The following is a 27,304-nucleotide window of genomic DNA, read 5'->3' as shown; positions in this document are numbered from 1 at the left end:
ACGCCACTTGCAGCTATATTTTTATTGCATTGATATCCACTCCATGGAAGCGTGCTCCACACCCGTTTAACAAACGACGTTGTAATCCATTGTCGTCAACAACGCCTCATAGTGCTCCATTAACAGAGGAAAGGTACAAATAAGCATCGGCCAGCAGAAACACCAAGGATCCATCTTTACAGTGTGATCCATCTTTACAGTGTGAATTGGAGACATTAAGCTTCACATTGTGGCAACAAAGTTGGGATTTTGGTGTTATATTTATAGTGCTGGGCAAGTTAACGTGTTATTATCGCGTTAACGCATTCATTAATTAATGCCGACAATTATATCATCGTGCGTTAACGCAGTTTTTTTAAATATTATTAATTAAGCAGATAGTTTTAACACAAGAACCAGGCAGTGAGCGGTGAACAGCTGTGTTTGTGTGGCGTCACTTCCTGCTGCTGCTGCCAACCCCCCACCCCCCGGGTGACACGCCCGGTCCGGAACCCCCCTTCACTCCGTCACCGTCGGTCCCTCCTGTCTCTCACACACACAAACGCGCGCGATCGTCTTGTTACAGGATCAAACGTGACAATATCAAAATACATATTAATACATATAAGCACGTGAGAACAAACTGCTCTTAACTGCAACTCTTTATTAGCATAACTTCCTCATGCAGGTTACTGCCATGGTACAGACCCCCTCCAGGTTCCCTTGCTTCATCTACATTCCCCTGGGTCCTAAGTTCCTCCAAGTACAGCTTCTTATCACCCTCTATGTACCAACGTACATTTATAACAAATACCACACATATTACGGTAATCAGCGTTGCATATATGTCTGACCAAAATACCAAAAAAGAAATGATTCATTTAAATTATTTTTTTAGAGTTTTTAAAGTTGTTTTGTTTGTAATATGTATAATAAGCATATCATTTAGTTATCGCTACTGAGAATTTAACAAACATAAAAAAAAGAAGAAAAAAACATGACGTAGATTTCAAATTGCATTTATTAAACATGAAAGTAAAGTTGTGAACACCGGCTGAATATCTATTATCAGAATCATTATAACTGTATTTTAACTGCTGTGTGAAGGGAATACTGCTGTTAAAAATAACCTTATTTGTTTAAAGTGTTTGCAAACCAAATGTTATTGCACTTTTGTTCATATAACAGTACTTTTAAAATAAAAGTGCGCAATATACTACTTTTGAACTTTGAGCATAACAATGCGATTAATCGCAAAAAAATCATGCAATTAATCGCGATTAAAAATTTGAATCATTGCCCAGCACTAATTTTTAACTTTATTGTACATTTATACAAATTCAGACTCATAGGTGTTTGTTGAGTCGGTTCAGGGCGTCTTCTACAATGTCCAGCTCATGCCGGATGTCTTTCAGCATGCTATTGATGCTGTTGGTGTCCTTCAGGACCTCCACACTCTGGGTGTAGGGGTCGTAGCGTACTGTGAATGGCCGCCAAATGGTCTTAGCAAACTCCCTGCAGACACACAAAAAGTCAGTAACATCAATAGCCCAGTTCAACCTTTGACATCTCTGAAACATTGTAGCTACAAAATCATTCAACCAAAGTTTTGTGTGTGATCATTTAAAAACAATTCATAAAGATGATCTCAAAAAGAACAGTGAAATTCCAGGATCCATCACCAAAGTGTAAAAGACTTTAGGACTTTAACATACTCAGAAGTTTAACTGACTTGGATATATACATATACATAAACAACAACACTGTGAGTTACCACCTTGGGAAAAACATTTTTACAGCTAAGCTAAGGTCCAGATGCTTGGGTATGCTAATTGTCACCGCATGGAGAACAAAAACTAATTTAGCTGTGATACAGTAGATGCTGCTGGTGAAAAACTTTTTGGGGAATGCACTCATTTGTGTGACCTGAGAAGATTGCTAACACATTCCATGTCTGTGCACCAAGTATGGAACTACAGCCAGGGGGTGATAAACTTAGCTTAGCATAAAGACTGAAAGCAGGATAAAAAGGCTAGCCTGGCTCATCCAACTCTACGAAGGACAGCAAATGATGAAACTTTTATCTGATAATGTTACTACAGTGCTGGTGTAATGACAGAAGTGACCCTTTGCTATGCCCCGTCCCTTGCTACTACTCTGCCAAGCTACCATCGAGCCCACACTGTCACTAACTGCACTCCCTGCATAAATATATGATAAAAAGTGAAAGCAGCATGTATACAGTCAGTATACCTTCACTAGCTTGTGTAACATATATATGCTAACACTAGTTACTAGACATTTTAGAAACGTATCTTCTTCCAACCTCTCTGGGTAACTAGTAGAACTATTACACGTTTAACCATAACCAGCTCCAAGTCCACATAACCAGCCTGAAAATAAAGCAAATCTGAAATTGCATGAGAGTCTATGGAGCGGCGCTGGCTAGTTGTTAAATGCTAACAGTGATGTTGTAAAACCTCAAAATCAGGGAGTTGACCAGAGCTACATTATTAAGGGAGGAGACTTCTACTGACCTCATTTTGTTCTTGGCGTCCTCAAAACTCTCAGAAACAAAGTACACGTCCTGAAACGTAGTTATCATGCACTCCTGATTACAGGTCACCACGGGGTCAAAGAGAAGGATATGGGCCTTGTCAGACAAAGCATGCTGAAAGAAAACAGAGACGTTGTGTGGTCACATTCACATACCGAGAGAATGCCCCTCATGACCTGTTTGGTCAAGTAACATGGTTTTGGCTGACTGCATGTCAATGCAATTACAGAATTAAAGTAACCTGGATTGCCACATAGGAGAAATGTAAAGTGTTTTTTTTTAAATTCTCATAAGTGGTAGTGAAAGCTAGATAAGAATTTCCTCTGAAAACCTTTTGCTGAATATGAGCTGATGCTACAGAAATGTGATTGGTTTAGGTCAGTATTGGTTTATTCATTTAAATCACGAAACAAATTCAGATGTACAATTAATGTGGCTATATCAACAATCAACGGGTTTGCGGTAAACAAAGGAACTGTCATGGGAAAATAAAATGTTTCTCGGCCCAGGAGATACGATCCAAGATCTCAAGGCATTCATAAATGTCAACATTGTCACCAAACTTCATTGAAATATTTAATTCATGACATACAGTATGTAGGAAAACCTGAGAAGCTGCCAATTGACAGCTACTCATACAGAAGTTCACAGTGTAAGCAACAAGTGCAGCAGATGCACATGCACTGTGTAAAGCTAGACAGCAGGTCGAGTGTTACCTTGAGTTCACTGATGGAGGACAGGAGTCCAGCTCCATAGGCCCTTAGCCTGCCATCCTGCTTACATAGGCCAAACTCCACTGTGAAGAAATAACACTAGAACAAAACGGGTTTTCATTTGTACATCATCCTTTTCAAACACAGTATGAGAATGTAAGTAATAGATGTCACTAACTGAGTTAGGTGTGTGAGTTTGTGCCTATGGTAGGGGTGTTATTGTCTTCATCAATACTGCGTTGTCTCGGTTCTTTTTCAAGTGTATTGATAAAGGATTCACTTCATCAATACACCTGAACCTTTGGTTTTATTGCATTTACAGTACAAGTGTATTGTGTGCACAGTGTTTGTGTGTGTGTAGTTGGAGGATCTCAGCTCTGACACAGAGAGCAGAGGAGATGCTGCAGCATGAAGATATTCTTAAAAATAATTAAGAACCGGGGCCCGTTTAATACCGTGTTTTGGTACCCATCCCATTACACAGTTCTATATCATTATAGCACATTATACTTGACGAAGTTCATATCGACACCAAAAAGAAAAAAAGTGTAATGACAAAATACCCATCGACCTCTTTAGTTTTAGTCTCCTCGTTGGTTCCTTTTGGTTGTGTGTTCCTTAAGCTTTGTTAAAACTCGCACGAGGCACCGTGGTGCGAGCCCCCACAGAGCTACCTCCTGTTTCTAAAGCAACTAATAACTAATTAGCCGTCTTTGGAAAGTCCTCGTGTTGATAGTGCTTTTATCAAATAATTATTCGTGTCAGTCCTGTCTGAAAAAGCCCTGAGCGGGTTTCCAAATATTCAGAGGTGCGCGACCAAGTGCAGTGACAACTTCGCTCGATGTGCAAGCTGTGATGACGTTGTCATTAGCGGTCGTTGGCATGCCGCACTTTTTCCGTCCTCAAATCCTTTGTTGTCCATGTAGATACGCAGAACGCACGCCCCAAAGCACTCTCCTATTATTCAGGGTGCGACGGCTGCACACCGAGATAACAATAGTTAAAACGTTGTCATGTGACGAGAAACAACCAACCACAGCTGGCAAATATCTTTTCTTTCTTCCATAAATATCAGTCTGAGATGTTTCAGTGCAGGGCTACCCAGAGCTTTACGATCTAGTTTACTTGCTTCACCCTTTCCGTCCAAGGACGTCACAACAACCAAACTGACGCAGTAAAGCTAACATGATCCAGATTTACAGTACTGGAAATCCATTTATCTTTGTTTTGACTTTGTTTAGTGTAGTCAGTGAGGCTTACTGCTCAAGTACCGCAACTTCAACGTCGTCGTCATCATTGCAGCACGCAAGTTTTGGTTGCTTAGGAAGGGCAGGTGGGACATGAGTGCGACTCCCCAGGCACCTTGGGTACAAGCTGAGAGCGGCACGGTTTTTAGACGCAACATGCGAGAGGACCCTTAGCCTAAATGAATGTAAGGCTATGTAATGTCACCAAAAGCGACCTGAGTAAATGTGTGAGTGATGTGTGTGTGTGTGTGTGTGTGTATTTTCTCACTGTGGCCAGCTTCTGCACAGCATCATCTGAAGCTCCCAGCGATGCTAAACCAATTTCTTGAGAGAACTGTGCGAAGCTGGGCTCAGCAAGCAGAGGAACGTGACCCAGCAGCTCATGGCATGTGTCTCTACATCCAAACATGAGAAGGCAAATGCAGGTATTGCTTCACTGAAGCGCTTAAAAAAAAAAACCAGTAGTATAAAGTGAATGCCTTTTGTGCGTACATGTATGTACTCACGGTTCAGGTGTGTACAAAGGCTCAGAGCTGTGGCGGACATACTGAGTGCAGTGGAACACTCTGAAGGCCAGGCCCGCTAGGAAGTCCCTGGGGGAGAGGTACCCAGCTACTGGCCGAATGATGAAGCCTGAGTGCTCTACACACACACACACACACACACACACACACACACACACACACACACTGCATGTTAGTTTCTTTGGTAGAGAGAAGTTCCGTTGAAAACTGTCGACAGCTAAGTCTATAAATTACCAAGATAACTAGGATCAATTGGCCCTTAATCAAGAACCATGAACAGATTTACACTTAAGTGACACATACAGTACAAGTGATTTAAAGGTCATATTGATAACATTATTACGTCGACGAATAATAATGGGCGATGTAACCTCACTATGGTGCGAAACTTTAGCCTTTTCCTTGGAAAAGTTTGGCAGAAAATAATGTACTTTTTAAGATTGTAAATAAAATAAACTATAAGGCACGGTAGAAAAAAAGATCATGATATTCATGTTTTGTTTTTCAATCTTTCAATCTCTTGAAGATTTTGAGGAGCTGGCATCTTCTTGTCATTAGATAAACTGATGTGTAAGCACTCGGCCCTGGCGAATGCTGAAACACACTTGTCCACAACTTTGTCCACACTGAAATGCGACCCACCTGATCGGAAAGAGATCGGATATAAGAAGCGGCTGTAAAAGACTGGATAAACAGTTTGTCATCATTTTCTGTCGTCTTCCTCCCTGCGGTATTAGTAAACCTGTTTTATTGAAGAATAGTCGATAACAAAGCTCCGCTTATTCGTTTTTTTCCCAATAAAATCCCTAAAAATCTTTTAATTTGAAGCAGCAAAATTGGGAAATGTTGAGGTTTTATTGGCTGTAAACAGGCCTCAGCTGGGCTCCAGCCCCAGTTTATTTGATTTGGCGGGAGGACGATGTGAGACCTGCGTTTGATAAATTGTCCGGATTGTTCCCACATGCTGTGCACACCTCACTCAGTTTTTGAACTCCATGCGAGCCAGACCACCTCGGCGCGTTTGTCTGACCGAGCGAACATACTTGACGGTCAATGTGTTCGTCGGGCGTGATCGGGTCGCACTGAATAGACAAGTGTGACCTCGGCATTCAAACAGTTTACCCTTGAGGAAGTGCGAGACGTCCTCCAGCTGGGGGATGTTGTCTTCGCTGTAGTTGCAGTGTTTGGTCAGCAGGGGGAGGTTCTTCAGGTGCTCCTTGCAGGCGTGGCTCGGGTACAGCTTGTTGAGCTCCCTGAACACCACTCCCCAGGTACGCACCTCCTCTGTTGTGAAGTCTATACGAAGAATAGGATCGCCACTGACCAAACACGAAGAGGTAGTTAGCTTATTGACGTTATAAAATAGAACTTTGACAGATCGAATATAAAGATGGGAGAAACAATGTGAATTACTTTACACTGTCATTTTGTGGTACAGTATTAGCATATCTCGACAAGCATTACTGTGATTTAACTCTTAACTTCTTAACAGTGCGTTTCTTTCATCTAGTTGGTCAGATTAACACCATTACTTCTTTATTAGTATTATTTTACCATTTTCCAACTGAGAAAACTAGTTCGATAATTCATTCCAGAATTATTTCCGATCATCGGTGACATAAAAAAGCAACTTCAAAACACATCTTCATCCTTCAAATGTAGTTTACAATCAGGGCCGGAACCAGGGCAACCATTTAACAAGTGGCAGCGGTTGTATGATGATGCATTTAACTGGTTCCCACTTGACTCTGAGGCATTTCCATCTGTTACTTTTTGTTTTTAAACGCATTTTTGTCAACAATTCTTCATATTATTCCATTTCGCTTATTATACTTAGACACACTAAATGACCTTTCTTTGTTATTTTTTCTGATTTCTAAAGAAATTGGGGGAAAGCCTTTTCAAAAATCACACATTACTATTAGCCTTCTTATTTTCCTGACTTCAAGACTTTTTGGCTTTTTTACCCAAATACGTGTGACATCATTTTATTTGGTCTGGCAGTTGTTAATTAATTTTATTTCTTGTCAGTTTTGTGCAGATGATGCTGATAAAAGAGATGTAGCAGATGTGGCATTGACTGCTATTGTCCATGATCCCCCTCCAAGACGAGATGGCACAAATCCTTTCTCTCCTCGAAAGACCTGGAGAAAGTTATTCATGCTTTTATCACCTCTAGACTGGACTATTGTAATCCTGTGTATGCTGGAATCGGCAAAAATCTTTTATCACGCCTTCAGTTGGTGCAGAACTCTGCAGCAAGGCTTATAACTGGTGAACACATTTCCTTCATTGGCTACCAGTCGAGTACAGAATTAATTAAAAAATTTGGAGCCGCCCCAGTCTATCTGGTGGACCTGCTGCAGCCCTATACCCCACCTCGCTCACTAAGGTCTCTCGACCAACAGCTTTTAGAACGAAAATGACAACCTGGGCCGACCGGTCTTTCTCTGTTGCTGCCCATAAGCTCTGGAACAACCGTCCCCTTCATATTCGGTTGTCATCCAATGTTTAAAAGCCGTTTAAAAACCTATTTCTTTTCCCTGGCCTATCACCTTTGATCTTAACTTGGCACTTTTGTGTGATTTGTGTTAGTTTGTTTTGATTTTAAGGTTACTTTTAGTAATCCAGTCTTTTCGAATGTATGACTGCTTATCTATGTGCAGCACTTTGGGCGACCTTTGTTGTGTGTTAAAATGTGCTGTACAAATACATTTTGATTGATTGACTACAGAGGGTTTCACCCTTAAATTTTGAAACATGTCCCCTAAATCAATTTCATACATCAAAGCAAAACGAAACAATTTGCATCAGTCAAAGAAACAGTGGAACTCACAATTTGTAGCTCATAGCCAAATCAGCAAAATACTTTCTTCTTTTACGGTAGATGTTGTCTTTAAATCCCTGCAAAAAAAAAAGAAAGAAAGAAAAGACAGACTCACAATGTCAGTTTTCACAATTCCCCTTATTATAAAAGTAAAGAATGAATCAGAGCTGCTCTGTAACTGTGTAAGCTGTGTATGTCCTTACCGGATGGTCGGCATCTAGTTCAGAGCCATACATCAAAACCCTGTTCGCAGACTGATCCAAATCAGAGATCTTCTTAGGGAACCAGGGCACATCAGGCATAACTGTAACACAATTCAGGTTCAGTTCAATTAGAGGTCTGCTTGCATCTCATTACATTAATGTCTGCGCTTGTTGACAGGCCTTGGTTATGGTATTTACTGCTATTTAAGCATGAAAAGATAAATTCTTTTATTGTAAATTATGTGGGCCTACTGTCGTCAGGTAGAGTGGAGTTCTCAAATGGAGTAATCTCAACAACATCGGTGTGTGTCCTTAACAGCTGAGTCAGCTCCTTGAGCTGTTCATTGTCAGTGTCGCAATCCACAAAGATCTCAAAGTCTGAATTCCTCCGCTTGGACTTGCGGGACTCGATATGAACGAGGTTGATGTGTTTTTCCTGCACACACATAACATGCAAGATGAACAGAACATGTGGAATAAGCTTCCGTGCATGATCAGACTCATCCAGGTTAGATCACTACAACAAACAAAGATTAAACAATTTGAATTTAAAGATAACAGCATGCGTTTTTAAAAAACTTTCAAAATAAAACACCCACCTGAAAAAGCTGAAGTGCCCTGACTAGACCACCGACTTCATTTTTCAGTGAGAATATGATGGTTGCAACTCCTTTCGCAGAGCTGGTGGGCCTTCCAATGGAGATGCTCCTGTTGTCCTGATTCTCACCAAATTTACCAAACGCAACCTCAAAGGAAATAAGACATATGCATCAGTGATTTTCCTACAGTCTGAAAAAAAAACCCATATCCTTCAACGCTTACTGAGCTACAGATCAGATCACTCAGCAGCAAGACTGTAAACGTATGCTAGCATGGGTTCGCAAAGAGTCAGTGAGTTTCCGGAGATTTTCCAATGTGAGTTAAGTGGGGACTGCCCATTGTTCTGAAAATACACACTCTCCCTGCTACAAACAGAAGCACATGGCAAATGATTATGCAGAATGAGGACATCGGAATGATATACGTTAGGTTTTGGGTAAAAATATCAGGGTATGCCTACCAGAGGCAGAGTAGGGCGGGTCATGGCTTCACAATGGTTGGAGGAAAACAAATATTGCCACTGCAACAGCCTTTGGCGTAATAATTAGCCATGCGCTGTTGTTTGTTGCAGGGAGAGTTTGTGTTTTTGTGGCATTGGGCCTTCCGAACAAAGGTTTGTTAACTTTGGGATAACGGGCTGTAGGACAAATGGACTTTCCGATGGGATCGGTGTTCAGGAATAATGGTTCAGGAATAATGGGCCGTCGGAATAATGGCATGGCACCAGTTAAGCTGGGGAATTCTGCTCAAATATGAAAATCCTACGCTGTTGTCCGGTTTGGATGTTCGTAACATCTTGGTCGCCTTAAAAATGTCTTGTTCAGCGTTCCGTTGAACTCTTGTGTCACTTCTCTTTCAAAAAAACAAGATGGCAACGACCAAAAAGCAAGATTGTGACGGCCAAAAGCCAAGATGCCCAAACTCAAGGCATCAAAACGTTAGTTAACAAACCTATAGTTGTCTTGACGGTGACTACATCCGCTTCTCATATACGGTCTGTGACTACGTCTTGATTAGCTTTGTTGCAAGTTGTAGTGAAATGAATCAACACAGAAAAAAAATGGCTGAAATGATCCCTTAAAGTCCAACTGAATTTAAAGGTGCAATCAGAGCAATAATATAGCAGCCAACAACTACTTGCTATTTAAAGCGTAGGAACACTCTTTCAGTGCATGTTTGTGCATGTCAGTGTGTCCCACTGGTTAGGTCACTGCTGCCTCTGCACTGCTCCCATGCGGCGGTCACAGCTGTTAACGCCACCCCGACCGTACGTACACTCAAAGAAATAATTATACCTAAAACATTGACTTTAAGTATTTCAATTACATATACAATTTCCATTTAATTGTATTACATAAGTTCAATGTAAAGGGTCCCATTAAACACTATGCTTTTCTATCACGTTGAGTCAGTCTGATTAAATTGACTAATCCTAATGTGATTTTATTAAATAAAATGAATGCAAACTTTTACATAAACCTTATGTATTAATTCAAGTATTTGTAATAAATCACGAAATGCATACAAGAACAGTTCTGAAGGCTTTATTGCCGGATACATTCAAATTGATAAAATGCACTATGACATGCGTAGACCAACAACTGAAAATGCAAATGTTTAAAATGCATTATGACATGGTGTTGGGAAAAATCTAAATAACTAATTATTGTGCATTAATAATTAGTGAATGTTACACATTTAACATAGGCTCATGTCCTCTGTAAGTGTTTAGAGCTCTGTGCTCAAATGGTTTCATGTGAACTTTCTGTAACACCAGTCTCAGCAAATGTTTAGGCTATTAAGAAAAAGTTGACGGTCGAAAGAACATTTCAAGCTGTTTACCCTACATCAGCCATAATAAATGTGTAGAGGCGTCAAAACTTACGCCTGGCTGATTTGCAACCATGACTTCCTGATTACGATAAAGTGACCCTAAGACTAGAACAAATTGTTCAAGTGATGTTCCAGACTTTGTGATAATTACACTGTGTGAACGCAGTGTTTGTGTGTTTTCCTTAGTGACAAATGCTTTATCATAAATTACCCTGTGCCAATCCTACATGTGTTTACAAGTATACCAGAGGCTCAGAGTCAGAACTCCGAGCGGTCTTGATGTACATTCTGTATGTGAATCAACCCTGTCTCCTGCTTGAAAGAATAAATGTCCTGTGATTAATGATTTTTACATCGGCTCGAGTGAATTTTTCTAACACATGGGTAGACCAATAACTAAAAATGCAAAATGCAAAAGTTTAAAATGCAACACCGTAAACTTTTGGAAACATGTATAACACAAACTAGTCACAAGTGGCTTCATTACAGTCTTTAACAGTTGAACAAAATGTCAATGTCCAACAGGCCAACATGTGGCTAGCTCTGTCCTTGTGAGCTCAATGAAGCATCTTCATTTTAAGTGCTTGGACCTTCGGGGACAGTTTCTTGCCATCCAAGTTCATCAACACTTTCTGGAAGAACTCAAAAGTACAGTGGGTACGGAAAGTATTCAGACCCCTTTAAATTTTTCACTCTGTTTCATTGCAGCCATTTGCTAAAATCAAAAAAGTTCATTTTATTTCTCATTAATGTACACTCAGCACCCCATCTTGACAGAAAAAAACAGAAATGTAGAAATTTTTGCAAATTTATTAAAAAAGAAAAACTGAAATATCACATGGTCATAAGTATTCAGACCCTTTGCTGTGACACTCATATTTAACTCACATGCTGTCCATTTCTTCTGATCCTCCTTGAGATTGTTCTACTCCTTCATTGGAGTCCAGCTGTTTAATTAAACTGATTGGACTTTTAAAATGCTTTTTTCTGTCAAGATGGGGTGCTGAGTGTACATTAATGAGAAATAAAATTAACTTTTTGGATTTTAGCAAATGGCTGCAATGAAACAAAGAGTGAAAAATTTAAAGGGGTCTGAATACTTTCTGTACCCACTGTAAATTTGAGTTCCTTAGAATAGCTCAGGTTGAGTGTGTAAATCAGGCCAAAAAGCATGGCACATCCAAAGGCAATGCTTCTCAGATTGCTTAGCAGCTCCACACCCTCGATCACCACTCCAACATCCTCTGGCTCGTCCTCTTTATCAGCACCTTCTTTGCGAATCACGTAAAGCCCCACGGTGGTCTGTGCAATCTCTCTTTCAGAGCATTGCTGTCCTCATTGAGGTAGACTCTCAGACTTCTAATGACACAGTCCCTCTCGAGTTCAATGTCCTCACTCTGCAAAAGAAGGCATAATAAAAATGACGAGTCTCCACTTTAAGACATTTTCCTGGACATTGTTCATAAGCCTCTTATTCTCACCCAAGGGGTTACTTTATTGACACATGACAGGAGGCATTTGTCATTATGACACGTTCTGGAAAATTAAAAAGTAACCTACACTTGAAACCTTATCAACGGCGTCACAGCGCTAAATCCAACTTGTATTTCATTAATAAGCTATATGAAAAAGTGATTAACATATTATTTTATGTCATGTCGAGCTGAGGCCAGTGTTGCTTCGAATACCGTTTCCCCAATACCTAAACTAACCCCCGAGGGCGGGGGGGGGGGGGGGCTGCCATTTTAACAGAAGGGAAACACTATTCGACAGCAGAATACACCGGCAACATGAAGGAGATGAAATTTCAGTAGAGGTGGGGAAGAGGCTCACGGCGCACGTTGCCTTTGTTTACAAGGATTTTTTGAAGACGAGACATTTTTCCATCAGCCTATGGCAAGCCATTTTAATATTTATTAGCTAGACTGGATATGCATTGCAGATACCCGTAATAAGATTCTTCCTAGTCAAAAAGAACATTTCCGATATCCACAACGCCATTCTTCCTAGTGTTACGACCGGCTCGGGAGTCGCAACATATAGGAGGGACACAACACCAAGCTACATTAAAAACAACCACAGCTGCCAGTTTATTTACAGGACACAAGTAAACTGTAGTGTGCAAATATCCATAATGTAATTTTGAATTGTAAAAATATATTATGACTATTAAAAATGTCATTACAGATATTCACAATTGACATTATGACTAGTCGATATCTACAATAAAATAAGCCATTTTATTCCAAAAGGGTTCACTTCAGTTAGGACTAGTAACAACTGGATTGTAGATATTTGAAATGTGAGGTTTTCCTAGTAAGACTATCAAAAAATGCAATAATGGATATCTGAAAATAAAAAGCCCAAAACACATGAATGGCAAAAGTGAGGTAATTTTTCCTAAGAAGAACGTAATTGTGGATATCTGAAATGTTCTTTTTGACTAGAAAATAATTAAATTCTGCAATATATAGATTCAGTCTAGCTATTAAATATTAAAACAATTTGCTTGAGTGAGAGAGAAGTCAGCAGTAACATTATAGCGTTGAGCATAGCAGTGCAGTGGGTATAGTTTATTTGTCAGTTAATAAATGATACTCAAGCCCCGCTGTTTAAGTTATCAGATTTGAGAAACAAAAGACATATTGCCTGCTTGCTTGATGTGTATTACCTGCTAGGAGTCAGTCATAAAAGCCCTTTAGACTTCCAGAACTCTGCTGCTCGCCTGCTCAACCACACCCGCTCCCGCGACCACATCACCCCTGTTCTCCAGAACCTCCACTGGCTCCCCGTCCCACAACGGATCCAATACAAAATCCTTCTCCTCACTCATAAAGCCCTCCACAATCAGGCCGCCTCCTACCTCACCGACCTGCTTCACCACCACACTCCATCCCGTCGGCTCTGCTCCTCTGATGCCAACCTCCTGTCTCTTCCACTCAGGACCAAGCACCAGACATGGGGTGACAGAGCCTTCTCCATATCTGCTCCCTCCCTCCGGATGTGTTTGGGGAGACCCAAACACATCCGAGACTGCACTGAACTTTCCATATTCAAATCACAGATCAAAACCCACCTGTTCAAAACTGCTTTTAATGTGTGACCACTATTGTGTATTTCATGTTTTTAGTGTATTGCTTTTATATATGATGATTTTAATGTAAAGTGTCTTTGAGTTTTATGAAAAGTGCTATATAAATAAAATGTATTATTATTATTATTAGACATTACACTTGTCCCTGGGCAAAATGAGTCTTTTTCACACTAGTAACTTAGAATGTAGAATATCTCCAGTTTTAGGTCAGGGCTTCTTAAACCCCACTCCAGAGTAATTGTACAGATTTGTAAAAAATAATTGTGGAACTGCATATAAAAAAATTCTAAGTTTTCAAAGATATGGGACCTGTGTTAAAACCAGTGTTACAAGGATTTTATTTTGTCAAAAGATTTTACTTGGCTAAACAACGCAACCATTCAATGCACTTGCCTTTGCTGTCGGAGCCATGAGGAGTCGGCTCTTCCTTCCAGCAGCTCCTCCTCTATTGCTGATCACCGTCATTATGTTGCTTGTGTATTTGCCAAGCTGTGCCAGGAACGTGGCTTGAAGCGGCAAAGTGGTTATACGCATGAATTCTGCATTTATCTGAAAATTTGAATTGTTTTAGCTTGCAATGTTTAAGCAATTCATCATATGTTATGTTACTCACCTAAATTGAGAGCTTGCCTAGACAAGATGTGAGCTACTTTGTTGATTTGGCCCCATAGTGTTGTACCTGAAAGTAATGGGAAAATATTACAAGGTTAGTTTTCAACCAGGATGAGAAATAACCAGCTGCAGAGGGGTGTCTGTCTGATCTTGCATTGTACATATTTTATTGTATATTATTCCATATTTATTTGTCATTTGTTGTCAATACACCAAATCACATTCCCTGCACATGAAACCCTAACATTCATTGGCAATTAATCGGATTATGATCTTAAGTTAACATGACATTTATTTTATTTATATTTTCAGGCCACCACAGTATAACGAGCAGTTTAGCTAGTGCCGAGCTCGAGCAGCAGGTGCCAGCCGGTTAAGATGTAGCTAGGTAGCCTGTGTTAGCAAATGACCCAGACTGAGCGGCATTAGCATAACCAGCGGTAGCCTAACTATTAGTAGCAGAAGGGCGTTCCACCTCGGGGCATCGTGAAACGAAGCCTAGTATCAGACGGTTGCGACAATCCCCGCAGTGCACTACAACCAGTGTTGTTACCTTTCAGGCGGTCAAGCGAGTCAGCACGTAAAACTGTGTTTCTAGCTAGTGCTGAGCCAGATAGCAAGTGCTGGCGAACCATGATGAGACTAGCCACATGGTGGAAGTTAGCTATTGACGCATGCAGCCTGAGCGGCAGCAGCTTGGCATGCAGAGTGGTCTCTACCGTAGGTCTGCTTCGGAAGCAACGTTGCGATGAAGCGAGACGTATTTCACTATCAGCGCAACTATACTAACCGGCGCCAAAGCCGCTAGCTCCTGCTAAATCACATAGCAGGCTATTCTGCATTCTCGGACACGTGCTAACCTAAATTCACCAACCTCTCAAATATAATTGCCAAAAAAACCATATCCGTCTTCGTAAAACAAATACTTCTAAAATAACATATTACTTATAATGTAAAATGATTGGACTTACCTTATAACTTGGTCCTGCTCAGTCAGTCAGAATCTGATTAAAATGCCAAGTCCACGCTCAGAGTTCACGTATCACGTCGGTGAAGTGACGTTTCCTTACGCAGAGCGTCACTTTATGATTCAGTCAAGTAAAATTAAGTAAAGTGTTTGAATGAATAAACGTTTGATTTCAGTTACATTTTACTTAAAAATATTATTTAATGTTTATGAGGGCCAAGAATCGTTTTTTAGTTGTTTTTTTCAGCTAACGGTGAATGCAAGCCGCCGGCTCAGCCTTCACCATGTTGAGAGCCATTAGAAATTTTTTTTTTTAATGATACTATATTGATCCTTTAAGGGAATTTGTCTCTGCATTTGACCCATCCCTGTATATAGGGAGCAGTGGGCTGCCAATGACAGGCGCCCGAGGAGCCTGGGGTTCAGCGTATTGCTCAGGTACACTTCGACACGTGACACGTCCCAGTCGAGGATCGAACCTTTGACCTTGCAGTCTGAACACAGTCGAGAGGTTTATTTTGAAGCCTGGGATCTTAGTTCATCACTGTAGAGGGGCTGTGAATATTCACTCTGTAGATATAATTCACCAGACAACCCTCTTAACCCAGTGAGCAACCTTGTATATAAGTATGGTTAAACAGCTTGTTTTGTCTGCTACAGCATACATATCTGCTCTGTAAATCACCAACAAACAAATTCATGAACCAAAAGAGAGAATTTTAAATTTTTTTGTTTTCATGATGACGCCCCCTAGTTTTGCATTGATTTTAATTATTTTTGATAAGGCGTACATCTTAAAGATCTTAAAGATTTAAACCACAACACATTAGCTTTCCTGCTAAAGTCTTCTTCTTATCTAACTTACAAACATGGACACTCTTGTCCTGCACATGATAGCTTGTTGATCAAGGCAACAAACATTCCCCGGGGAAATGTATACTGCCAATGCCAGTTTGCGGGCTGAGTGGCTAATTAGATGGTCAGCTGCAGCACATCAAACATCATGTAAACATATTGCAAATGTAATCTGAGTCTGGTTAGAGAGCTGCTGTGGTCCAAACTCTTCAGCACTAACAACACTTTGCCCATGACATGTCAGCTACAACGTAACTTTAAAAAACAAATCTGTCTCTCTTTCCCTACGGTGTGACACCGGCACTCTTGTCAAACACAGATATTGAGATGAAAAAGGCACTTCTGATATTTCCCCAAATACCTTTTTTCTTCCTTTTAATAATCAAAAACCATTACCAATAATACCAGTGATATAAAAACACGTTGACATTATTTTTGTCTTCAAAAAGCGACTTAATTTCTGTTTTCACTTCAGAGAAATAATAATATAACAATAAATATTAATTTGACAGTTTTGATGGGCCACCACAGAGCCATGCCAGCTCTAGTCGTCAACTAACCAATCAGGAGGTCACCTCAAAGTAACATCTACTTAAAACCGCTACTGGAAAAAACAGAACACAAGCATTATCAGGGTTACTTACTTCATTGTTGAGCTGCTTCTCCTCATAAGCAGGATTAACTGAGTCAAAAGACCCTTCTCTGCGTGACTCGTGTTCTTCGGAATTCTTGGCGTACATGCCTGTCTCCAGATCAGTAGTAGAACTGCTATTCTGTTGCTTGGTCAATTTGTGTATTCTGCCCAAGCTACAGCTCAGCTTGAAACTGGATGCGTTCTCTGAAAGGAAGACGTCTCTTTTAGCAGTAGAAGGCTTTCCAGATCAGCTCCAGTGTGAGTTTCCAGCCGTACTGTATCACGGAGTAAAATGCTGTGGTGTTTATGAGGCTGTAGTGGAGGGGAGGGAGCAGCAATTTATTTCAGCAGGAGGGAGATTAGTACAAGTCATTATTGACTTTAGGGCAGATCCATCACATGGCCTGACACAAACACACACACACAAACACACACGCACACACACTGTGGGTTCTGAAGAGTGAAGCCAATGCGAAAGTGTCTTAAACTTGCATTCTCTCTACTGGCCATCAGGGGGCGACTCCTCTGGTTGCAAAAAGAAGTCTGGTTGTATAGAAGTCTATGAGAAAATGACTCTACATCTCACTTGATTTATTATCTCAGTAAACATTGTAAACATGAGTTTATGGTCTCAATAACTAGTTTCAAGTCTTCTTCAATACAGCATGATGTTCATTTAGTAAATTATGGTCAATTTAGAGTCAAATAGACCATAAAGCAGGGTATGCTTTAGGGCGGGTCTACTGTGATTGACAGGTCACTACCAAAGGCATATACGGCTACTCTGCCAGTGCCTCACTCAGCAACAGTCCAAAAATGCCAAACTTAAGGCTTCACAACTGCAGTCCACAAATCAATGGGTGTCGTCACGACGACTATACGTCCACTTCTTATTTACTGTCCACGCTGCTACATTATGAGGCTGTGAAGCAGTTATTGAATTATAAGTTAGTAGAAAAAGAATCTTTATATACACACATAACACATTTCCTTTTTCCAAAGTTACGAGCTCCCGAGGAAAGAGATAAACTCAACCACCGAGGGAGGAATGTAAAAGAAGCTCCGGTCAGTCCGGTCACAGCAGAGAGTGGCGTCTCCAAATATGTGGTTCAAGGTTTAGGGTTTATTTGAAAGTGAGAACTCTTGACCCTTCATGAATGACAAATGATGATGAATGATGAATAAAAGTTGTTCTAATTGAAGCCCTATGAGGGAATTTTATTTTACAAACCATTAATGATATCATTAGTTAGAAAATATGAGACCTTTGTAAAGGATGACTTATTAGACACTTGTTCCAATCATTAGTTTTGATCAGCCTAATGTATTTTTTATGTGTGGCATAATTCCAGGTTGCTGTCTCGATGAACTAGGGAGGAAGGCTGAGAGACCAAGCCTTGCTTGCACATTGTCACTTATAGTTGCATCTTCAATTTTTGCATTTCACTTACATGTAAAGTTTTGCAAAGTTGTAGGCAACATCGAGGATTGTTGAGTGTGATTGTACATTCTGTTGGTCAATGTTGGTCAATTCCTTAAAAAAGGAAGTGATTTTTGTCCCCATGCCCCTATCCATACTGATTGAAACTGTGTGTCGCTTCACTTAATAAGTTCTCTATAGAGATGCACTGATCTAAGCCGGACGGTTTTCAGCTGATCGGCCACAACCGGCGACCGATCGGTCTCATATTTCCAATTTTTAGTCACATTATAGTTTTACTTTGGAACACAGCAGCACAGACGATAACGTTCCAGGTCCAAAATAAGCCGCGGAGGAGCATCCATAAAACATTTTCAACAACGAACTTCATCAGATATTTCTGATATCACTTATGATAATGTAATTCGTATTCACAGTGACTGCTTAGTACTAATCAGTAAAATGAGTATTGAGCAAAGGTTAATTTTAAGCGTGACGTGTTCAAATGAAAAATGTTTTTTTTCTGTTGAGAAACTTGAATAGATACAGTTTAAAGGAGATGTTTTCACGGCAATATAAAATAGGTATTGGAGAGGGAATTATGACGTGTTTAACTTCTTAACGCTAGCTGTAAACTGCTTATAATACTTCATTAGTACTACTAATGCTTGGATTAAAACAAAAATTAAAGCAATTATTTAAATAAAAATACAATAACGTATATTCCAGTGATTTAAATTGTGTCTTAATGCAACTAACTAATATAGATGACAGTAACAAAATAAAAGGATAACATTTAGAAATTCAAGACGGTTGAAAAATTTTTTTGGATGGTTCCGGGATGTTGGTAAAAAAAGGTTCGTCTGGAGCCTTAATGTCAATGAAAGTTTGTAGAAAGAAAATCTCAATCGTCGAATCAGACTTTTAGACAATCTGATATCGGAATGGGCCAAAGAAATTGCAGTCTGTGCATCTGTGGTTGTTTTTTGTTACCAAGTAAACCGTAACAGCTTTAGTGGGTGACTCCTTAAAATGTGTTAACGATGTTGCTATTATGTTCAACCAACATGTTTACGAGCTCTCACCATCGGTAGCCACATTAGGGGTGAAATTAATGAGGTTTCCCCTATCGCAAAATAAACCCCGGACTAATGAGTGAATCAGACATTCTCCCTGAACAGCTTCACACACGTCAGACCTGCCTATAAACTGTATTTCTAATTGATCACAAAAGGGCGTCGATTCCCGGCGTTCAAGAGACGAGTAAAGCCATGTGCTTGCTTCAAAGAACTGTTCCCAGCAGTATCGGCTGTTACATGAGTCAGACTGAGGACGTGGCATCGTGATGTGCTCGCACACGATGAACGTGGGTTTCTGAAGCACAGGGATGTCAGAGGAGGGCAGGCCACACAGACTTAGTTCTTGAATAGAGTTCTGCAGGAATGAGTCCTAAAGTCCTCAGCATTTTTGCACCTCCGGATCCCTAGCATCAAAGTCAATGGGTCTTTTCAACGTTTTTTTTTAGATGCCTGAAATAAGATCTGGGATTAACGCAAATTTAACATATTTTAACGTTTTGTTCGACAATATGATATGTCACTAAATACTCCTGTAGTGATTTTTCTTTAAAAAGGCGTGGCCAAGTGAGACTCCTGAATGTCATCATGCCGAACTCTAGTCCTCCTTCAGCTTAGTGGCGGTGACGTGAAGACATGCCAGAGTGGTGTTGTTGGTTTCACTAACTAATCCAATGGAACAATCCCACTGGCTTTTTGTCGAGGGAAAAAAAAGAAAAAAATATCCCTGCACAACTCTATAGTCACAATATGCATTATAGACGCTCTTATTTTTGATCTTAATCTTATTAAAGTCAAACCAAATGTACATTTAGAATATTCTTGATTTGTTTTGACTTGTGTACTTGTTTGGTTAAAATTACCAAAAGAAAGAAAGCTACATTTATTCTTTCCTGCAGTGACAGCAGAAGACGTATATCGTTAACAGTGACAGGACTTCTGTAGATATCTTAACACTCATAACACTCCACGGGGAACCTTTAAACAATCCGCTGTTGCCACTCAACTTTCAGAAATGTGTATTCATTCCTTCATTGTATTTAACGCACTACACTCGTGACTTCTGTGTAATTCCTGGTCATATTATTTCATAATATCCCTCTCCACATATTGCGTATTCTAGTGTGGAGACAATAGATATGGCTCAGAAGTTTTCTTTGTATAGTGAATAACAAATCAGTGAATGGGGAAAAATAGCTTAATTTTAACATATTTTAGGTTGTACCTGAACTAGGAGACAATTCATGGCATCTGAGGCTGTCAAAGCATACGAACAAATGCACAATGAGCAGCTAAGTCTTCAGTATTCAGCAGTGGCCTCGTCCTCCTGCCCTGAGATGATGTGCCTTTTGTTGAGTTGGGTGCTTGGACCCCGATTCAAGGATTCAAGGATCCTTAAGTTAATTGTAATTAAGCAGCACAGGGATGGGCAACGAATTTCAGTTGTAGCTCATTTGTAACGCAACAAACACATGACAAACCAAACAAAAACAGTAGTATATTCCTGTAGTGCTTTTTAAAATTTAAAACAGCTGCGACAAAACAAACTCTTCTCTGGGCCGATAATATGGTTGACATCTTCAAAATTCAACATGAGGAAAAATACATTGTCCATCAACTCTGACTGTTTGAGCACCAAGCATCATGATGTAAACACAGAGTCCAGCTTCTCTCGTCCCACCGGAGTCCTGCTCTCTGTCCTGCCGGGCTCAACAGTCACCGACCTCCCGCTGCTTCCATCCATCTTATTTTCCTGCGACGGGGCATCAGACAGCCAGGAGCATGCTGGGTAGTGGAGTAGCCTCAGGTCCTATAGCTAGGTTAGCTTAGCTCCTATCTCTGCTCTCCTCCCTCTCCTCCCAAGGCCAGGTTGGTGGCGTTTGGTCCGGCAGGTCTGGCTGGTTGGTCGTCTCAAAGTCCCCTGCACTTAATCCCACTTCCTTTTCAGATGTTGATGAATGTATTCTGTCATATGTCATTACTGATAAACACGAAGAAAACAACAACAAAGGACGAAAATGTAGAGAAATTCATGGGAGCTACCAGCTGCAGCATGTGCCGCCGTTGCCATAGCTAAGAGGTCTTGCAGGTCTATATTTTATTTTTTTTGCTTAGCTGACTCAAACAAGTTTTCTTTTCCATGTTGAAATCTCAGTTGACACATATTTTCCCTTCAGAAAATGATTGAATCGGCTACTTTGCGTCACAACATTTTTATTTCGGCCTACTCCCATATAAGAAGGGGTGGGAGGTCCCTTGGCCTTTCTTCTACGGCCAAGGACCCCCCCACATCTTCACTCCAGGGCCCTGGCACATGCCCGCTTCGCCCACGCAGTTATCCATCTATATGATGAGTAATTGTAATTACAGCAAGAGACAGGAAGTCTCCATCTGGTTCTTTAATTTTTGTCTGTAAACGGTAGCCTGTCTCTAGGAGGCCTCCATACGAGACCTGGTGCATTTAAACACATTTACAGCCGGATATGACCTTCAGCAACCCTCTTGACAAGAGAATCACTGGTGCAGATTTGTTCACTTTAGTAACAAGTTATCAGCAGCCAGGAGGTTTTTTTCTTCTTTTTTTCTGAGAGGTAAATCTGACCATCGGTGCAGCTCTCCTTTTGAGAAGCTTAATGAAAAGCGATCTCAGAGTGCGATCCATCTGCTCTCTGTTTACACAATTAGAGAGCCCAGGCCCTTTGTGGTTGTGGCAGGTAAGATTTAGACAACTGGTATTGCGGTCAGAGTCGGATTCATACCGTACTTTTAGCAAGAGATTAGTTGCACTCTCACTGCAGGTGACCTAGACTGGTGACCTATCCAGGGTGCATCTGTCTCTTGCTCAATGCATGATGGGTTGGCAAAATACCAGGGTGGTGGGGGACCAATATGTATAACCATAGCTGATAGAATCACAGGTTAAGCCCCGCTTACCTCGTTCTTATACTCGCTGCCATTTTGGTTCAGCTAATTGTGTGTCCCAAGTATGCAATAATGTTATTTATAATACAGTGTTTTCTTGTTTTCCCTCTGGCTTACTTCCCCGTTTACTGTATTCAAATATATTTGAATGTTTGACTGCCTCCTGAAACCGTATGCCAGTATCTTTCTCATGAAGACTGACGTACTACATAAGGCATGATCACCTTCTAGATTTTTCAGATTTAAATGTATCTTTTAAGAAAAAAGAAGAAATGATAGAAAGGTTGCTAAAAGGTTTTCCTTGTATTAACTTTAGATGTAGTTGCCCTTCTCCATCACTAGGCGCTGCTAAATTGCACATGCATGCAGTTCCAAATAAAAGCTCAATATATTTGCATAAAGTACTGTATAACGGACCAAATCATTATCACCACCATCATATTATTCAGAGACTCATTTATTCAGTGTGGAAAGTTTTAAACAGTACATGGACTTGTGTCCAGTCGATTTTTAACCAATTAACTTCTACTCCCTCTTCACTACATATCAAAGGCAAAGATTGTACTTTGTACTCCACTACATTTATTTGCCAGGAATATTTACTAATCACTTCAATTTTACGTACAAAATGTGCTTATGAAATATAAAATATGATGCATTCTTATAGATTAGATGACACACATGCCCACATAGGTATTTGTTTTGAATGCAGGGCTTGTATTTTAAAATTTGTGTCATTGTAACTTTTACTTAAGAAAATGATCTGAATATTCCGTCTCAGGATGATTTGAGTCCCACTGGGTACTCTCTATGGAATTTCATTTCCTCTTTTACATATGAAACATGACATGAGTCTTAAAAAAATGTATTACAAATGTATTGAGGATGAACCCTTTATGATTTCAAGTATGTCTTGCTGCATTGTGCTCTACTGTGGCCACTGTGGTTTGAATTATTATTTATTATTTATTAATTATTATGACTACAGGACCAGATGAGAAGGATGGAGGACTACAGGACCAGATGAGAAGGATGGAGGACTACAGGACCAGATGAGAAGGATGGAGGATTACAGGACCAGATGAGAAGGATGGAGGATTACAGGACCAGATGAGAAGGATGGAGGACTACAGGACCAGATGAGAAGGATGGAGGATTACAGGACCAGATGAGAAGGATGGAGGACTACAGGACCAAATGAGAAGGATGGAGGACTACAGGACCAGATGAGAAGGACAGCATTTCTGGCAGTTTGATGACTTTGCACCATGTTTCATGGGAATTAAAATATTAAAGGTAGAGGGGGTTCAGGAGGTTTTCTAACTCTAATTTACTAAAGACATACAGTCGAATTAAATATTCCTAATGGGGTTGTAGTGACTAATATGTTTGGGTCTTCAATAGGTTCCAATGAAATAATCTGCTCTGGTATTTCTTTACTTAAAGGCGTTTGGCCTCTGGGTGTGCACCAGGTCAGTGACTGGATCAATCAATTATCTTAACTACGTAATCCCTTGTAAAGTCATTTGTCATGGCTCATCATAAGTTCAGGAGGAAGAGCAAAGGAAAGTCAAAGGAACACTTGTGCTATCAGGAACACAAATTAATCGAAGCAAAGTTGTCAATATCTAAATGCCAATAATAGCATGTGTTGAGGCAATGACAAAGACAAAACTGCAAACAATGGAGAGATGATCAATACGTGGAATTGGAATCTATTGCTGAAGCAGTGGTTGGGTCAAAGACTTGAATCTGGATTGAGATATTTGGATCTGACTCCTTTGAAGTTAGACCCACAGGACCACAGAACATTCTGCCCAGTCAGTGTTTTCTCCTCAGAATTAAATATGGCATCTCAGACATCACCAGTTGTTTGCATACTGCAAAGTGTGACCAGACGCAGTACATCCTGGTATTTGTGGCAAACTGTATTTGATATACTATGTATTACGACATACTAGATATTTTTCTGGCATATTAATGGAGGTATGGTTATTGGAACACACACACATAAACCTTCACTAAACCACTGAACTGATCAGTGTTTAGGAAAAAAATGAAACACAAATGAGCTTTTATGTTGCTGGTTTGGGAGTTGATCAACAAATCCACTAAAAGAGGAGACGATTGTTTCCACAACTCTGCACTACTACATGTGATATCAAATAAACGCAAGTAAGTGTGCAAACAAAGTAAAGATTGCAAATGACAAATTCTTTGAAATATTTTTCCCTCCAAAATGTTGCTGTTGAGGCATTCAAGGAGGGTCTCAAGTGTCAATCAAGGGATTGTCTAAATCAATTAATCCTAGCACTCGTGTACAAGGCTCTCAGAAACGCTCAGGGAATTAAGACAACTGCTATGTCCATTCACACAGCATCTGTAATCTTAACTACATATTATCAATAATTTATATATTTAAAAATTGTTCAAATGTACTCAGTTGCCATTATCTTACATTTCCATCGCACATGTGGTTAACTATCCACCAATACTGTTTTTATCGTGGTTGACAAACACCACATGTACGGAACGCGGCCCTCCTGTAGGTTGTAGTAGGCGTAAACGCGATATATGGAATGCGGCCGCAGCCTGTCTGGTTCCTGTCTCCGTCACATATCGGGGCTCCCTATCGGACACAGCACTTTACGAGCTGCCTTAGCAAACTTTGAAACAAAGTTACTCTACATAGCTAGACTGTCTGAAATATAAAAGAGTACGTGCCCCATTAGCAGGGAGTGGACAAAATGCCTGCGGTTTCTAAAGGCGATGGGATGCGTGGCCTAGCCGTGTTCATCTCTGACATCAGGAACTGTAAGTTTTGTTTATCACCTTCACAGACCGCTCTTGGTCAGGCTAGTGACAAGCTAGCTGGTGCAATGTTGACTAGCTACGCGACCGGCGGTTTCCAGAACGCGTCAGAAAAGCGTGTCCCTTTGCCCGTTAGCCGCGATGGCACCTTTAATTTATCAAAGTGGGGTTAGACGACCACTCAGCTGGGCTAGCACTACACGAGCTAACCAACGTTAGCCGCTAGCTTCCAGTTGCTAACGTCACGTCGAAGGGCGTGGACGGCACGGCTAACCGGAGATAACGTCTAAACGGCCGTTTGTATTTTGGAAGTGAGCGTTTCAAGTTTGTAGTTTACAAACAGGTTCCTGCGAAAAGCCGCTCACACAATTCACATATTCTGTTGTTTTTAAACTGACAGTTTAGTCCTTGTGAGGACTATTTCAGGTGGCGTTAGCGTCAAGAGGACGTGCACATGTTTTAATGATGAGCAGCTGTGGTGTGTTTGACGTGGTTTTTTGCCCCAGTTTTTTTATCCTAAAGTGGGCCTCAAACCCGCCCAGCACGCGCTTAAACGTTCTCATTGGGTTTCAGCGTCCAAGCCGGAGACCTCCAGAGGAACTAGCTGTCAGTTTAAAGTCGCATACAAATATTACACATTCAAGAGTATTTCTAGAGGGCGGAACTGTTGCCAAATACGTTGCTCAACATTTCCCTTCTCACGAAGTGTTTATCAAGCATTATAGAAGTATGCACAGACTCGTGCTGCTCAGAGTACCAAATGTATCCAAGCACATTGCACTCTGATATTATCACAAATTAGTTTAAACGTCCCATAATCATGATGTATAATCTTGTTATTAGGGGGAAAAAACGTAAACACAGTTATTCCAAATAGAACTTGAAATTATATGGCTTTATAATAGCGATAATACTATTACTACTAATTTAGGGACAATGCAAAAAGTCATCATCTGATACTACACTGATCTATGGTTCAGCTCGACAAAAAGAAGCAAAGCAGCGAAAACAAGGAAGAAGTATTGTATTCAAATTGGTGGTCGCAGCACTACGTAACATAACAAATGTCTTCATCTGTTTGCAGGTAAAAGTAAAGAGGCAGAGGTTAAGAGGATAAACAAAGAACTGGCCAATATCCGTTCCAAATTTAAAGGTAGGTGAACAATTCTGACAAAACAAGCTAAACTACAGTGTATGGCATGTTATGGTCACTGGTTCTCCTTCCAGCCAAATACTGATTTGTAATACCTGGTGTGTTTTTTGTTGTTTTTAATTGGAATAAAACTGTTGCTTTGCATGATGCAAGTTTTGCAGTTGCTGTTTAATCTGCTTCGCTAACTCATCTTGTGACCGAAGGTCTTTCTCATTTCCTAGTTTGTACATCCTCGATTTCTTTCCTTGCCTCCTCTCAGCCCTTCCCACGAAATATGTGTGATGAGGAGAGCAGACACGAAGCAACTGGCATTTAACAAATAAGACGTCCTCGTCCCGTATCCGTCATTTTAACGCGACGTCAACTAAATATGACGCGCGTCACAGCTGCATCAGCTGTCCCATTGTTTCATTATAACACTGTATTCTATGATTTCTGTCAGATGAGCATAACAGTGTTCATGTCAACTTATATATTTACTTTTAATTCAGTTCAAAATGTGACAAGAACATTGCACTCCTGTCTATACGTCAACGTGAAATACAACAAATTAGTGCTAATTGCAAAAGATTGTTTTTTAAATAGTAATTTGTCGTTAGCAGCTGTTTGCACTAAACATCATGTAACGATTATAGCAGTTGAATTGGATTCAGCCTTCATTCCAGATAAAAACATAAGTATTATCAAGGTGAAATGTCTGTTAGAACAGAGCCTTCCGAGGGGAAATGGTGAAGGCCAGAAAGTTTGATGGTGCATCTGAACGTCTGAATATCTGCAACTTATGAATTCAAAAGGAAGTTACATTTGAGTCCTGCCGTGGTTTGAGACTATCCCACCTGGTTGTCACGCCTCTTTAATATGTCACGGGTGCCGGAAAGACTTCCGGCATATCCTCGCCTAAAAGCTCCTCTAACAAGCCTCCTCGCTCTCTGAGATGCATGTTAGGAGTCGGCCGTTCGTCAACGGCCCTGAGATCGATCCTCCGGACCTCACACCGTATCTCTGCTTCGCCCCTTTTCAGTTGCTTCATAGTTGTTGTTTTTTAATGGCTGTCGCTGTGTCTGCACTTTTAAAAGTTCCCACACCTCACCGTCTATGTCTGCCTTCACGTTGTGTTGGTGTTGTTCCTCATGCCACCTGTTCCACGCTGCCTATAATTAGTTTGTTCCGGAATGAAGCTGCCTCCTCTGCCTCACAGTGTCCACTCATTCTGGCCTTGCACATTCTAACATATTCCCTATGTGATCCCTCCTACCCCCGCCCTCACCTGAGCGCTA

At 40.5% G+C, this 27,304-nt stretch overlaps 2 protein-coding genes across 3 annotated transcripts in view; one reads left to right on the top strand and one right to left on the bottom strand.

The window, feature by feature from the left end:
* Positions 1–1,325: 1,325 nt before the first annotated feature.
* On the bottom strand, positions 1,326–16,751 carry LOC116382904 (tryptophan 5-hydroxylase 1-like). The gene is made up of 11 exons (XM_031846343.1): positions 16,656–16,751; positions 8,650–8,796; positions 8,303–8,486; positions 8,051–8,151; positions 7,857–7,924; positions 6,143–6,339; positions 5,003–5,138; positions 4,765–4,891; positions 3,253–3,348; positions 2,517–2,650; positions 1,326–1,494 (listed from the first exon to the last, which is right to left on the bottom strand). Exons 1-11 carry the CDS (start codon positions 16,749–16,751, stop codon positions 1,326–1,328), a joined length of 1,455 nt encoding a protein of 484 aa, XP_031702203.1.
* Positions 16,752–24,644: 7,893 nt separating this feature from the next.
* Positions 24,645–27,304, top strand: part of LOC116382940 (AP-2 complex subunit alpha-2-like) — a 24,442-nt gene continuing 21,782 nt past the window's right edge. For both annotated transcript variants that reach the window (XM_031846407.1, XM_031846406.1), the window contains exons 1-2: positions 24,645–24,877; positions 25,959–26,027. In XM_031846407.1, coding sequence (XP_031702267.1) covers positions 24,811–24,877; positions 25,959–26,027 — 136 coding nt within the window. In that variant the 5' untranslated portion in view covers positions 24,645–24,810. The remainder of the gene's footprint in view (positions 24,878–25,958; positions 26,028–27,304) is intronic.

This window comes from Anarrhichthys ocellatus, unplaced genomic scaffold (assembly GCF_004355925.1).
Source record: "Anarrhichthys ocellatus isolate YVR2014 unplaced genomic scaffold, GSC_Weel_1.0 scaffold6, whole genome shotgun sequence".
Classification (NCBI taxonomy): Eukaryota; Metazoa; Chordata; class Actinopteri; order Perciformes; family Anarhichadidae; genus Anarrhichthys; species Anarrhichthys ocellatus.
This window is presented reverse-complemented; position numbering and strand designations above follow the sequence as displayed.

Coding starts and splice junctions, on each gene's coding strand:
- LOC116382904 (XM_031846343.1), bottom strand. CDS start 16,751: ATGTACGCCAAGAATTCCGAAGAACACGAGTCACGCAGAGAAGGGTCT. Junction 8,797..16,655: donor AGAAGCAGCTCAACAATGAA/GTAAGTAACCCT, acceptor ATTTCCTTTGAG/GTTGCGTTTGGTAAATTTGG. Junction 1,495..2,516: donor GACGCCAAGAACAAAATGAG/GTCAGTAGAAGT, acceptor GTGTGTCTGCAG/GGAGTTTGCTAAGACCATTT.